A 15,224-nucleotide genomic window follows, 5' to 3' on the forward strand; every position below is an offset into this window, starting at 1 on the left:
TGAACGTTGGCATTAGCACACAAAGGGTTCCTGAAGGGTCCCCAGTTTGATCCTGGGCTCCCACAGAGTTAGTGTTGAGCAAGACTCTGAACCCTTAGTTGCTTGCTCCCGGTGAGCAGGTTGGTGCCTTGCATGGTTTCCTCTGCCATCGGTGTATGAATGTGTGTGTGAATGGGTGAATGTAATGCACAATCTCTGTTAAGCGCCTTGGATAAAAGTGCTATATAAATGCACCATATAGCATTTATGTTGTTTTTATTAACTTTTTCGCCGCCGTTGACAGTCCTCACCGTCATTGAAAGGGTTAATACCATGGCGCCGTTGACGGTGAGGACTGTGAATCTTACTGTATATACAGTAAAGATATTATTACTTACTTAATGTCGCTCCGGTCCCGCTCGCATCGGTAATGTCGGCGATTTGTTTACAACGCACGTTGGGCGTGCACGCGAAGTGAAGCTCCTCAATGTTAAGTCAATGGAGAGGCCCATAAAGAAACTTCATTTAAACAAAATAGCCATTTTGAGACATTTTGCAGCAGATCTAAATGTAAACAAGGGCCAAGGCAGGGCGCAGCCATCTTCCCTCTTCTTGTCCCACACTGTCATGTGACTAGATGACGTAATCGTTGCCGTCAAGTGATAATCCAAAAAAACAAAAACAACCCCCTTCCAGCCCTTCAAAATAATAGCGGCGGCCTATGGAGGAAACCACGTGGCACCGAGGCACCAAGCAACCTTCAGATTAAGAGGCAGTAGATGTGTTAAAAGTTGTGACTTTTAAAGAAATCTTTTGAAACAATATATTTATTTATTTTTATGTAGGAAACGAAAAAATATAATGTTATTGTGGGGACAGCTTCCACTGCAAATAGCCGATCGACAAGCTTGTTGATCGGTCATTTTCCAGTGAAAGCTTTCCCCACAATTCGGATGCTGGGGGTTTAAAGGAGCTATAGTCAACTTTTTCTTGAAAAACGGATGCTAAAATAAAAAGAATGTTTCGAAAATATTTTATAAAAACATAAGCTTCATATATGTGTTTCTATTCAAAAAATTACCACAAAAAGCGTAAAATAATGATAAAATAATCATTTTGGCCATTGTCAGACCGACACTTTGTTTACATTAGACTAGGATGTAAACAAAGTGTAATGAAAAAGTTGACTATAGCTCCTTTAAGTGGTTATGTGGTTAAACCTTTAAAACCCCTGTAAAACAAAATATACTAACTAAATCCACTGTTTTTCTCTCCTCTCCCCTCTCCTCTGTCTCCCCCCTGTCTCCTCCTCCTTACTCCTCCTGCTGGCGGTGCGGCGGTACCGCGCTCCTCAGCGGCGGGCGGTGCGGAGGAGGTGGCGCTCTACGTGGGCATGGTGGCGGTGGCGCTGTGCCTCACCCTGCTGCTCATCGTGGTGGTGCTGGTGTACCGCCGCCGCAAGGAGGGCCTGGACGCCGACGTGGCCGACTCCTCCATCCTCACCACCGGCTTCCAGCCCATGGGCATCAAGCCCAGCAAGCCAGGTGTGTGGGCACCGCACAGGCCGCAGCGCAGCAGCACCAGCAGCAGGCCCCCTCCTAACAGCAGTATGGACAAAACACCTGTTATCTTCTCTATGTCTGTCTGTCTGTCAGGCCCTAGCCTGGGATCCCTTCCAATTTCGGGCTTTTGATCCGGTCGGGAGCAGATGACGTCCTACGTCATTTTGTATTCAAAACGGACTACAATTTGGCCGGAACTACCGACCGGAATCGGTTTTAACCTGGTTTTGCGCATGCGCTAACTGGGATAAAACTGATTCCGGTCGGTAGTTCCGGCCAAAGTGTAGTCCGTTTTGAATACAAAATGACGAAAGATATCATCCGGTCTAGACCGGATCAACCAACCTGTTTAGTAAACGAATACCAGGCTTTCCCCCAGAAAGCCTGGTGAGGCGAGGTTAGTCAGGCCCCTTCCTAACAGCAGTATGAACAAAACACCTGTTATATTCTCTATGTCTGTCTGTCTGTCAGGCTCCCTCCCAACAGCAGTACGAATAATACTATATGAAGTGCTTCTCTCCGTCTGTCTGTCTGTCTGTCTCTGTATGGCACACTCCCAACAGCAGAATTACGAACTAAGCACCTGTTATATATCGTCACTGTCGGGTAGAAACCTTGTATCTCCAAGTTTCAAATGTGTATGTTTTTTCGCGAAGTAAAGCCGAAAACAGCCGATCTACAAGCACACAACGCCTCGCAGCGCGAGGCGTTGTGTGCTTGTAGATCGGCTGTTTTCACTCGTTTCAATCCTTTATAAAATGATAAATGCAAAACGAACGGTTTTGGACATACAAGGTTTTCACCCGACAACGACGATATGATGTGCTTCTCTCTGTCTGTATGTCAGGCCCCCTCCCAACAGCAGCACGACTCTTGTGATGTACAGATATGCCATTTCAACACTTCATATGTCCTACCATTGGCAAGACAGTAGATTTTCAGTGGATTGGCAGAACATTGAGCTTGTAGATCAACTATTTTTATGACCTCTGATTTCGTAGCTTAAATCTACCTATGAAGGTGATTCTGCTTTTCAGTGGGAATGGAGTGGTTTCTTGCCGTTTGCGGGTTTATGCAAATACGCTCCATTCACCATGACATTTTGAAAGGCAAAACGGGGAAAGAAACCTGTGGAAAAAATGCATTTGCAGGATATTTTCAGGAAAAGGGCAGTAGATACCGTAGATATCTTTATTATCCCAAGGGGGAAAATCAGTTGCCCAGAGGCAGCACAACAGTATAAGGTTATTTACAAAGTTACAGAGAAGTATGAAAAAGATAAAAAGAAAAAACAAGAACAGAGTACAGAGTACAGTAAGTACAGTAAGAGCAAGGTACAACAAGAAAGGGAACGAATAATATATATGTAATATACATAAAGTGTCCTAAAGCACAACTATCAATATAATACAGTGCCCAAATCAAAGTGACCATAACAGTCAATGCTAGTTAGTGCAACAAGTATCTCAACATCATGTCAAACACAAGCAGAAATACTCAAAAAAACTACTAACACAACCTAATAGTGCAGTGTCCAAAGGTCAGAGCGATAAAAACAACTAGAAAAAGAAAAAACAACAAGAAAGGGTGATGCAGCAAGATGCACAAGAGCACCCTCCCTGGAAGGTCCTTAGAGGTCAGAGTCAGTGCAGATATAGTTCCAGTAAAGAAAAAGGCTACCGTCGTAAACAGTAAACAGTGAAGACTTGAAGCGGCACACATCTGTACAACTCTTCTCTACTTCTGTGTGTCTGTTCACTGTTATGTCTTTTGGTGAATTGAATTGAACGGTCTGGCTGTGTGTCTGTCTGTCTGTCTGTGTGTCCACGTTGGACCATTCATCACCACGGAACACATTGATCCCTCATTAGTGTACGGTCGCGGTGGTGTGGTGAATCTGTTTATAGAGGGTGCTGGTCTGAGAGAGATTGATGATGGAGCGTGTATGTGTGTGTGTGTGTGTGTGTGTGTGTGTGTGTGTGTGTGTGTGTGTGTGTGTGTGTGTGTGTGTGTGTGTGTGTGTGTGTGTGTGTGTGTGTGTGTGTGTGTGTGTGTGTGTGTGTGTGTGTGTGTGTGTGTGTGTGTGTGTGTGTGTGTGTGGGTACACTCAATCAGCATGCATTTCTCACAGACAGGTTACACAAACGTATGCATGCACGGATTGCACGCTGCTCATGGTTCACCGGGTTTATTTGGCGATTATGAATTGGGGTCGACGAATGAACTGGGTTTAAGTGAAACAAGGCTTCTCATAGGGCCAGGACCAGACGTATCATTATTATTATCATTAACTGTATTTGTTATTTCCACCCAAGATAATTTGACATCACCTGTCTGCCTCAGCCTGATGGAGTCAAAAGTCTTGATGGTTAAGATGTTGGACTTTCAAGTGGGAGACCTGGGTTCGAATCCTGGGTGTTACACCTGCTCTTGACGGACTGTCTGAGGTGCAGATGTGTTGCTGATGGCTGTGTGTACGTCCTGCACAAAGACATGTTTCCCACCAAGGCTTTTCTTTCAGGACTCTGAAGATGCCAAATATGCTGTTACACTAAGCAACAGTGCGCTCTTAACCGCTTAAAACCTAGACTTGGTTGAACCATAGGGCCCTGTGCTAGTGGCTTTTCTGTTCTCACTCTAAATTAAATATCTTATACATCTGAACATAGCCGTAAATCTGCTATAGACCATGAATATGGTCTATTTTGTGCTATGGTTTTCATCCAGAATATGGATGCTGGGGTTTAACTTTTTCACCACCCACTTGTAATATCCCCAAATAACTTCTACATACCTAGCCATCTGTCTTCCTTGCAATAACAGAAATAGCAATCATTTTTAAACACTTCTATTAGTAAAAACAGCTTGTTTCAGAACGACAGTGCCTATGTTAATAAGACTTTACTTGCAAGAAAAGGAAATACTTTTTTTTACATTGCTTAGGAAAAAAAATCGACATTATGCTGACTATACAGTACATTGTAGATAGATGGATAGATAGATGCTTTATTTGTCCTTGCAACAAAATGCTACTTTTGATGCTTTTGTGTGATGCTGTGGTATGATCAAGTGATGCATTAATTTACAGGATACAGAAGAGGAAAATAATAACTGATGGCAAGGATACATGGGTTTCATTATGTTTGTTCAACTCCTGCTTGTCAGTAGATGAAGCCATTCTGTCCCCTGCCTGAGAGTTGTTGCTCACTTTGATGCAACAGATCAACTACTAGTCTAGTCTGACTGTGTTGTGCTGTGCTGGGTGGAGAATGAGATCCAAGCCAGGTTGCACACGTCTGTGTGATTCACCACCAGTACGGGAAAGAGAACGCAGAAACACAAGCCTTTGTGCTCCGTTCAGCTCTCTCCCTCTGAGCTGTGTTTGGAATTGATTGTGTTGATGTTGGAGAGGCAGAGAGAGACAGACAGACAGATAAACAGATAGAGACAGAGAGAGAAGCAGACGGCGTTTGCCATGTCTGCTTATTATAAGCGACGTTGGGCTTGTTCTTCTGTAACTTTGCTTTAAATATCGATAAATCGAATCAAATCAAATCAAAAATATTTATATAGCACTTTTAAAAACAACTCTCATTGTACCAAAGTGCTTCACAGGTTAAAAATGCATCATTGCAAACAAATAAAAGTAGATAGTTGTGGGTTGCGTTTTTTTGGGCTTGTTAGTGTGGTTGCCCCGGCACTAAAGTACTTGTCCGACTTTATTCCTTCCATCCATTTTTTTCCATCTTTCTTTCCCCTCCTATAGATAAACTTTATTTTGCCTCCCACAGTTTTGGTGGCAGGCACTTGGGCCATATGTCATATTGACCGGCTTCATCGGGAATTGATTCCATGCATTTTAAGAGATACATTATATATATATAGTTTAATTTATACTAGTAAGACGCATCAGGGCGACATGTGACCTTGCCCTAAAGGGCGAGGCCTCGCCAAGTCTTGGCCATCTGGCCAGTGATGTATATCGGACCAGTTACCCATATATGGAGACCCCTGGTACCCATATATGGAGATCCATGTACTGTATATGGAGATATGCCGTGAGAGCCCAAACATGCTTACTCTGTTATTCGTTGTGTGAAAGTCCTGTGACGTCTATGACATCTGACATCATACCCTTTTATGCCCATACATGGAGATCCCTGTCTGTTAGTGTGGTATGTGGCCGATGTGGCCTCCATATATGAGCATTCCCATATGAAGTCCTGTTAGATATGGGCTTAATATTGATGACATCAGGGAACTCCATATATGGGCATAAAAGGGATTCCGTTAGAGTGACATCACAGTGAAGCCAGAGAGCGATGTTGGAGCGGCAAACCCATTCTGTTAAGAGTGGTTTCCCTGACATCACAGTGACATCAGAGCATGATGTCAGATCGACAAACCCATAGAACCACAGTGTCAGGCGTGACAGACAGACAGACAGACAGAGATACACACGGAGCTGTGACCGTTCATATACTAATCTGCGACCATAGGTCGCAGATTATTCTCCAAATTCTCAAAATATGGAGACATCATTATTCTCCAAATTCTCCAAATATGGAGACATCATAGACATCATAGATGTCTGACATCATAGACCACATGAGACTGACACTGTCCTTATAGGCATTCCAAGATATGGTCTTAATATTGATGACCAACCACACTTGCAATTTCCAATTCCAGCTTTCTAGTTTTTTAAAGTGTAGTTGTTGCTTATTGGGCTTGCTTCCAATGTTTTTGATTGTTGTTTAAACCAGTGGTTCTCAAATGTTTTTGTCAAGGACCCCAAATAAATGTATGTGTATGTGTCTGCGTACCCTCCCTATATACAGTAGGTTTATATACCTTTTCATAAACCAGGTTGCTTATTTCTCTCTCAAAATCCGGCAACTCTGTGACAGATACACAGAGAGAGAGAGAGAGATGAGGGCGGAACTGGCTCAGGGTGTTTTGTGTGTTGTCAACAAGCAGTGAGCATTTGTATTTGTGTGAGAGCAAATATGTGTGGTTGTGTGTGCCAGATTGGATCTTTCTCTCAGCGTTGTGCGTGTGTTGTGACAGCTTTACAGGATATGAGCGACTGCCTGTGCGTGTGCGTGTGCATGCGTTTGTGTGTTTGTCTGTGTGTGTGTGTGCGTGTGTGTGTGTGTGTGTGTGTGTGTGTGTGTGTGTGTGTGTGTGTGTGTGTGTGTGTGTGTGTGTGTGTGTGTGTGTGTGTGTGTGTGTGTGTGTGTGTGTGTGAGATGTATTGAGCCCCCAATACTCTGCTGTTCCACATTCATACAGTTTCTTTATTTTCTTTTTGTGTGTGTGTATTTGTTTGTGTGTAGGTCTACAAGTACCAGTTATTTTCATATAGGCACTATTCTATCGATCCGCATTTCTTATCGGTTCACTTGAACCCTATTTTAAACTTTGCCTCACAAGGATGGGATGCTAAAATAGCTGATCTACAAGCTCATAACGTGTTGCGATGCAACGTTTGTAGGTCAGATTCTCGCCTATTCTTCGCCTATAATGGCTTGCCCAAAATTCTTTCGTATCCACACGTTTCCGACGTCCCATCGTGCATTGTGCAGAAGGTGTGATTTACAAGCTCACAACGGTTGCATCTGCGACGCGACTTGAGCTTGTATGTCAGCTCTTCTCCGGATGTGTCCCACGCGTAATTCTACAGTAAATTCCTGCGGAAACAGGTGGATAGTGGAGAGATTAATTGTGGATTTTACTAGTCCACTATTAATCAATTGAATGGATTAGTCAGATTAACTGTTGCACCCGGATTTCGGGCAGAAAACATATTATCCTGTTGTTTCAACTTTTAATTATTTACTTTTGTAAATGAATGCCCTACTTCGCTCAAAACACTAGCCGATCTACAAGCCAGCCGATCTCGCATCACGAGGCGTTGTGAGCTTGTAGATCGGCTATTTTCACTAGCCTACTTGAAAAAGAAATCAAAACTAATAAGAAAGGAACTACTTTTTGGACATACGGTACAAGGTTTCCACCCCACAGCGACGGTGTGTGTGTCCCTCTCCTCACAGAGAACTCCCACCTGCTGACCATCCAGTGTGTCTGACCAGTGTGTCTGACCAGTGTGTCTGTCCAGTGTGTCTGTCCACTGTGTCTGTCCACTGTGTCTGACCAGTGTGTCTGTCCATTGTGTCTGTCCACTGTGTCTGACCACTGTGTCTGTCCACTGTGTCTGACCAGTGTGTCTGTCCAGTGTGTCTGACCAGTGTGTCTGACCAGTGTGTTTGACCAGTGTGTCTGTCCAGTGTGTCTGTCCAGTGTGTCTGTCCAGTGTGTCTGTCCAGTGTGTCTGTCCACTGTGTCTGTCCACTGTGTCTGTCCACTGTGTCTGACCAGTGTGTCTGTCCAGTATGTTTGACCAGTGTGTCTGTCCAGTATGTCTGTCCAGTGTGTTTGACCAGTGTGTCTGTCCAGTGTGTCTGACCAGTGTGTCCCTCCTTCCCCACAGAGAACTCCCACCTGCTGACCATCCAGCCTGACCTGACCACCACCACCACCAGCTACCAGGGCACGCTGCGCTCCCGCCACGACAACACCGTGGGGAAGTTCTCCATGAGCAACGGTCTGTTCTGGGAATACCTTACCGTAGAGCAGTGGTTTTCAAACTGTTTTGTCTCAGGTCACCCTAACTTTTTCATCCAAGGCACCCCTGAATTACATTGATACTTTATAGAAACGTCACATTTATGTCATATTACGGTATGTAAATATGTAAATCTTTCCACCTAAGATACAGTATGTCACAAGGAAGAATGTCTGTTTCCATTAGGACAGATTGAAAATAACTTTCTACTTGACATTTAACCTCTGGGCAAAAAATTTACGCGTTGTGAGCTTGTAGATCTGCTATCTGGCAAAGAGATTTAGTGTAGACTGAAAAAGGTCGAACCTCAGGTTTTACAAAGTCAAATATTATCAAAGTGTTCCGAGGCACCCCTGCACTTCAAAGTGGATGCTGTGGGCACCCTAGGGTGCCACGGCATCCACTTTGAAAAACCCTGCCGTAGAGATTCTTATTATTGCTGCTGCTGCTGGTGTTGTTGGGGCAGAAACCTCTTGTCTCCCTGTTGTAACTTCTTATGTTTTTTCCTCCCTAAATTAACCTATTAATCACATTCTTTGACAGAAATCTAAATCGACTTATGTAGCTGACTGCCAGACTTTTCTTACCTTTTAACGTGAGCGCATGCATGTGATCTTTGGGCTGAAGTATTCCTTTTAATGCACTACTTTGCCATAAAAGTGTAGTACACATAAAAGTTGAAAAAATAGCAGATTTTATTATATATCTTTATTTTACTTTAAATTCTTTTTCTTTTTTTTTCTTTTTTTATCCTTCAAAGTAGTCTTTTTGGGTGGAAGGTTTCCACCTGACAGCAAGGCTAGTTAGTATTATGAATCACAAAAAGTTATTTCCACAAAGAGTAGTGGAACAAGTCAATCTTTTTAATAACAGTAGGAGCTTTTTCAGACTGCAGCATGTGAGGCGAAGTCTCCAGAATATATTTCACAGAGCATATTTATACAAGTCAGCAGGAGTCAATATAAATGAGAAGCTCCATTGGTCCTTATCATAGCTATTCCTGTACATGTGGTGTGCTATACTTAATATAGTCACTCTTAACACAAGTCAGGATCCCAGCAGGTGGTTGGGAACAAAAACAACTGACTTTAAATATCTAACATTTCACTTCGATGCTTTCATCAGGATTAACCATTTGTTGCAATGATGTTGCATTTAGTTTGGCGTTGTGACTCTTCTCCTGTGATGCTAGTTATATGTATTGCATGCAACATTGAAGGGAATAACACACACAACATACAATCCACAGAAACATACATTTAAATGTTGAGCCCTTCAAGGCATAAGTAATGCCTGGTAGTGTAATAATAAGTGGGTACGTTACAGGTTTACCTTCTGAGAAAAATAAAGTGTTTGATGATTTTTGCGTTGCCCACGGTTAAAACGTTAGGGCGTTTGTTAATCATAAAATTAAGAGTGTAAATGCAGATCCACATTGGGAATAATGTGTTATCCTCGGTTTAAGTTATATCATGATTGTACTGGTATATATTTTACCAAAATCAAATCAAATCAAAAGCAAGCCTACCGGAATGACAGTGTTGTGGAGCTGTTCTGGGCTTCACCAAGGCTAATTTGCTTGACGTTCTCCTCCTTTCCGCAATAAATCCAAAAATAATGTGAATACTTCCTTAAGGACTTCCTTAACCTCTCTGTCTTCTCTCAATCACTTTCTTTTCCCTTTGTGGCAACAGAAAGAACAGGGAAATATAGGTCTTAGATGTAACGAAGTAACAACGTTATTTTGGAAAAGGTTACCTAGAGTAATCTAATTGAAAAAACGTGGTAGGTTACGCAAACGTATTCCGTTACAGTAGCGACATTACTTGTAACGCTGTTATCCCCAACACTAAACATCACACAATCCACAGAATCATACATTTAACTCAGATGGCACAAGGAGGTTAAGGAGGAGGCTGGGGAGGCATTTGATCACAGACGGCTGCAGGAACAGAGCTGTGTGACCAGTGCTGAGCATGAAGAGTGAACACGTTGTTCTGCTTTAAAAAAGCCTAAATGAAGGGTGTACAGGAGGGTTCCCTAATAGGCGGCCTGCGGGCCATTTGCAGCCCGCGGGGGGCTACTGTCTGGCCCACACCAACCCCTGTAATAATGGTGGTATAAGAGCAGCAACAACACTAGTATATCGTCGTTGTCAGTTGGAAACCTCATATCTCCAAATGTCTACGTTCTTTCGCAAAGTAAAGCCCTGCTTCATCATTCAAGGCCGTCTCACAAAAGTAGTGAAAACAGCCGATCTACAAGCACACAACGCCTCGCACCGCGAGGCGTTGTGTGCTTGTAGATCGGCTGTTTTCACTAGTTTAAATCATTTTTAAAATGATAAATGCAAAACGAACGGTTTTGGACACAAGGTTTTCACCCGACAACAACGATATCTGAACTGTCGCCACCGTCGTCCCCTGCAATGCTTTGGCCCTTGGCTTGGTACCCTAGACATGATTCGGCCCTTGGGGAAAACTAATTGGGGAACCTTGGTGTACAGTATGTATTAGACAATGAGAATGTCAATGAAGGGTGCTCCATATTACAGCCAGGAATAAAGCTTCTAGACTAGAATGAAACATTAACAGCATGGTCATTATGTTCTCCATGTACTGACAGGTCCTCTGCTGGACCCGCTGCCCGCCAACGGCTCTCACACGCTGCACAACGGCAAGCTGAGCGCCCCCGGCGACCCCGCCGACTTCGTCAGCCGGCTGGCGTCCAACCAGGGCTACTTCAAGACGCTGCCGCGCGACGTGGCCAACACCTCCTACGGCACCTTCAACTTCCTGGGAGGCCGCCTCACCATCCCCAACACAGGTGGGCTCCCGCGGAATATCAGTGTTTATTCCGTCGGGCAATTCTCGCTTCTACGTGTCGACTAAGGGCAAGGGTTAGGTTTTAGGCTTAGGTTTAGGCATAGTTTTACTGAAGTTAGAGTTAGACATAGTGGTTAACACATATGGTGCCAACCCCGAGTTTCCCGAGTTTGTATTGGTACTACCGCTGTGCCAACCCCGAGTTTCCCGAGTTTGGGCAGTTTTTGAAAAAAAAAAAAAAAAAAATGTTTCAATTTTTTTTTTTCAATTTTTTTGGACCTCCAGAAATGTATTAGGCATGATCGTGATCGCGAAATTGCATGTTTAACCCCCATACCAACTCATTCTTTCAAACATGGCAGCCATGTTTGTTTACATCTGAAGAAAACATAATGGCTGATAAATCATGAATGCCTGAACGGATTTCCAAGCGGATTTTTTTGTTTGAAAGCTGTGAACAGCATCTACACACGTGGTGCATCATCTAGGCATGGGCGTGCACTTTTTACACAATTGCACAATTACATGGAAGTCTATGGTAACCATGGCAACGCGAGACATTGAAGAGAAAAAATCATTGCAACATAAGTGTTAACATTCCCCCGCGTCGAACAAATGGAACGTATGTTATGTCGAAATATCGACACGCTCCCAATTCCGTCTACTAAAACCGTGATGACTACCTTATTTTCACTGACGAAAACGAAATAAAAACTAAGCTTATGATGACTGAAACTAAGAATAAATGTATTTACATTTTTGTCAACAAAATAAAAAACTAGACTAAAATGTTAGGGAGGGACCAGTGGAGAAGAGATCCAGTTGAATTAAAAGAAGTCATTTTATGTTTTGTGGGTGAAATCTTTTCGAAGCCAGCAAGGCCTGCCAAGTGCCAAATAAAACATTTATGACAAAATCAAAAATGCTTTTGAGATGTTCAATCCAGTCCCTGATCCAGAGGGGGTCTTTGAGGAGGTTTCAGGGGGTTTGGACATTTCAAACAAGATGTCAAACTTTATTTAAATGTTGTTTGATTGATGGCTTCTATTATACCATGCTAGCTTTCCTGGAGGAGAAAGGCTGTCGTTTTTATTAATCCCCCGTCGATGGTATGGCAGGTTTCTGTCTACAGCCCACCAATGAGATGCAGAGTTAGTGGACAGAAATTGTATAAGGATTAGCCATTAGGATAAAACCATATGAGAAAAATCACTGGCCGAATAGATTTTGTGTAGAGGGAGAGGGGAAAAAAGGAGCAACCAAGTATAGAGCCCTGGGGGACGCCCGTCAACTAAGTATATAGGGGTTTAAGTGGTTATGGTGAATTTAACTTTGCAACGCGAGCACTTCACCACCGGCATCCAAGTTCAATGCTGTACTTAGGTGCTCAGCAGTGCATGCTATGTCCACTAGCATGAAAGGAGTTGAAAATGAATGACACACACACACACACACACACACACACACACACACACACACACACACACACACACACACACACACACACACACACACGGCCCCCTGCTTATCAAAGTCACAGAAGCTGTCTTCAAAACTCTTATCCAAGTGTATTTATGAGTGGAGTGTACTTTTCTGCAGTCCTGTCCACGGCCCCCCAGATGCACACTCATTGTCGCTCGGCACTGCCTGTACAGAAGGAAAGTGCAGCAAGGTGTTTCTTTTCTCTAAACGCACAGAGAAGTGTTCATGCTTGCAAATTTGTATTTGGTTTAGTCGTGGTCTTTTGACTAGAATGTCATTTAGTTTTAGTCATGTTTTAGCCGTGTGTGCGGGTTTCCCAACTGGTCTGCGGACAAACTTTGTCCTTGACATCACAAAGTTTGAAAACCACTGATATAGCAACTTAAGTTTTTTCAGAAAACTGTTAGGATTTAGAAGACGTTTGTAGAATCGGCCTATATCAGTGGTTAAGGACCCCCAAAATGATTTGTATTTGGCCGCGGACCCCCATCTCAAAATATTTAGTTCCAGAGACCCCCAGAAGCAAATATTTGCGTTTTCATTCTGAATTTGGTTCTTGCCTTTGGCTAGATGCAGAATAGATACACAAAGCTCAGACCCATTGGCAAACGAAAGGTTGCGTTTTAGCCACCTGAAAGGTTTTAGTTTTAGTCTAGTTTTAGTTGACTAAATATCAATCTACAGTTGATTTTCATCGACAAAAGTTTTACACTCGCAGCATTGTACAATGAAGTATAATACTAAAAAAGACTAATCAATTTAATCCATTATAATGAATGTATTTTAATCTTTTAATGTTGTTTCGTAGATATAAAAGAGGGGAAAAAAGTGCTTTCTGATTATTCCGTAAGAAGTGGGTTATTGGTTCTAAATATCATCCATCCATCTTCAACCGCTTATCTGGAGTCGGGTCATGGGGGCAGCAGCTACAACTGAGAGCTCCAAACTTCCCTCTCCAGAGCAACATTAACAACTTCCTCCTGGGGGATCCCGAGGCGTTCCCAGGCCAGTTTGGAGATGGAATCCCTTCATCTGGCCCCGTCTTTCCCAGTGGGACATGCAGCGAGGGACCTCCATAGGGAGACGCTCGGGAGGCATCCATACTAGATGCCCCAACCCTCTAAGCTGGTTATAAATATCAGTTTCGATATATTTCCGGTGAATTGCCCAGCACTAGTACAACAACACAGAAATGTGTGGGGAGAAATTAATTGTCATAACAACTGAATTGGGAGGGGAGGACTACTCACTCCCCTCTGGTTTTCACGAACTCTTTGATTTCACCCAATAGTGACAAAGAAAACAGGGGCGTCAATTGGGTATGGCAGGGGTATGCAGCTGCCATACCCTGGGTACAGGAAGGAAAATAAAAGTTACTTTTAAATATAAATACATGAATGTCTCTCTGTGCTGGTTATTATGTTGTTAAAATACAGTAAAATAACTACAAATGCAAAATTTTACAAAATGGTCACTTCAACAAGGTATTATAATTATATTCTCCACATTTTTATTCATCTTGACAAGATGGTATTCCCAGGTTCCGCAGGTCAGCTGCACAGGTGCAATGCATTATTGTTAATTGTGGAACGTTTACTAACATGCCAAGTTTAGCTGCACTTGAGCAACTGTTCCAGGCTGCCATATCCAGCCCAAGAAACGAAAAAAAGAAAATGTACTTCTAAAAAAAATGAATTATGCCTGTTGATAAGGTATGGCAACATGACTGGTGTCTTGAACGCGCGCCTTTGCGAGCGTTCAAGACACCAGTCATGTTGCCATACCTTAGCTTTTTCTGAACTGACGCCACTGAAAGAAAACGCTGTAAAAACTCTTCCCCCGTTCCGTTGCATTGGGACGTCAGCGCGTAGAGAAACCCGTCTTCATTATTCAGGTGACAGCTCCTCCTGCAGAACCTTGAACGACCCGCGTTTGTTCAGTTTTGGAGCGGATGTTGTTTGCGGTTGACGTGTCAGCAGTCATTACTGCGATCAAAGCGCGCCACTTTCTGCAACATATGGCGAACGGCGGCGTCGGTAATGTAGGACATTTGGGGGACATCTGGGTCACCTTTTTGCGTTGTGCGACGAAAGCCTGTGTGACGGGTGGGTCGTCGCGGGGCCACCTTCTGTTGTCACAGCTTTTCCACGGTGACGGAGGAAGCACAATTTTTTTTTTTTCTTTTTTTTTACCTTTAAAGTATCATTAACCTATGGTAGAAATAGTCTTTTGCCGGTATAAATTCAGCATTCAACAGTGGTAGAAAAAGTACTCAAATTTCTTACTTAAGTAAAAGTATCAATACTGTCATGTAGAAATACTCTGTTATTCAAAATGTACCTGAATATAATGTACAAAAGTATTGGTATCAAATTATACTTAAAGTACCAAAAGTAAAAGTACTAAAATGTTTGAAAATAGCAGATCTACAAGCACCACTGGTATTCAAAACATTCAACAGTAAAAGTACCCATTCTAGCAGAAAGTCCTATTTCACAAGCTTTAAAATGAATACAAATCCTTTGAAAATAGCCATTCTACCACGCGGTGTGAGCTTGTAGATTGGCTATTTTCAAATTGCAAAAGTATATGCAGTATGCAGGTCTGAAGTGGTTTCGTAATATTAACACTTTGACCGCCACGGAGGAATGTCTTTTTTTTAATTAACACAAGATTAGGAGCATATGTATCACTGACGCTTGGATTCAGCCGTCCTGGGCCCTGGAATGACTAAAATCACCATGGTTA

The 15,224-nt window shown here is 42.9% G+C and overlaps 1 protein-coding gene across 1 annotated transcript in view; it reads left to right on the forward strand.

The window, feature by feature from the left end:
* Positions 1-15,224, forward strand: part of unc5a (unc-5 netrin receptor A) — a gene marked incomplete at both ends in the record, with an annotated part of 299,628 nt that overhangs the window by 207,077 nt on the left and 77,327 nt on the right. The window contains 3 exons of the mRNA XM_080746558.1: positions 1,335-1,586; positions 8,035-8,148; positions 10,795-10,995. Coding sequence (XP_080602684.1) covers positions 1,335-1,586; positions 8,035-8,148; positions 10,795-10,995 — 567 coding nt within the window. The remainder of the gene's footprint in view (positions 1-1,334; positions 1,587-8,034; positions 8,149-10,794; positions 10,996-15,224) is intronic.

Source organism: Nannobrachium achirus (assembly GCF_963921795.1).
Source record: "Nannobrachium achirus genome assembly, chromosome: 17".
In the NCBI taxonomy this organism is placed as follows: Eukaryota; Metazoa; Chordata; class Actinopteri; order Myctophiformes; family Myctophidae; genus Nannobrachium; species Nannobrachium achirus.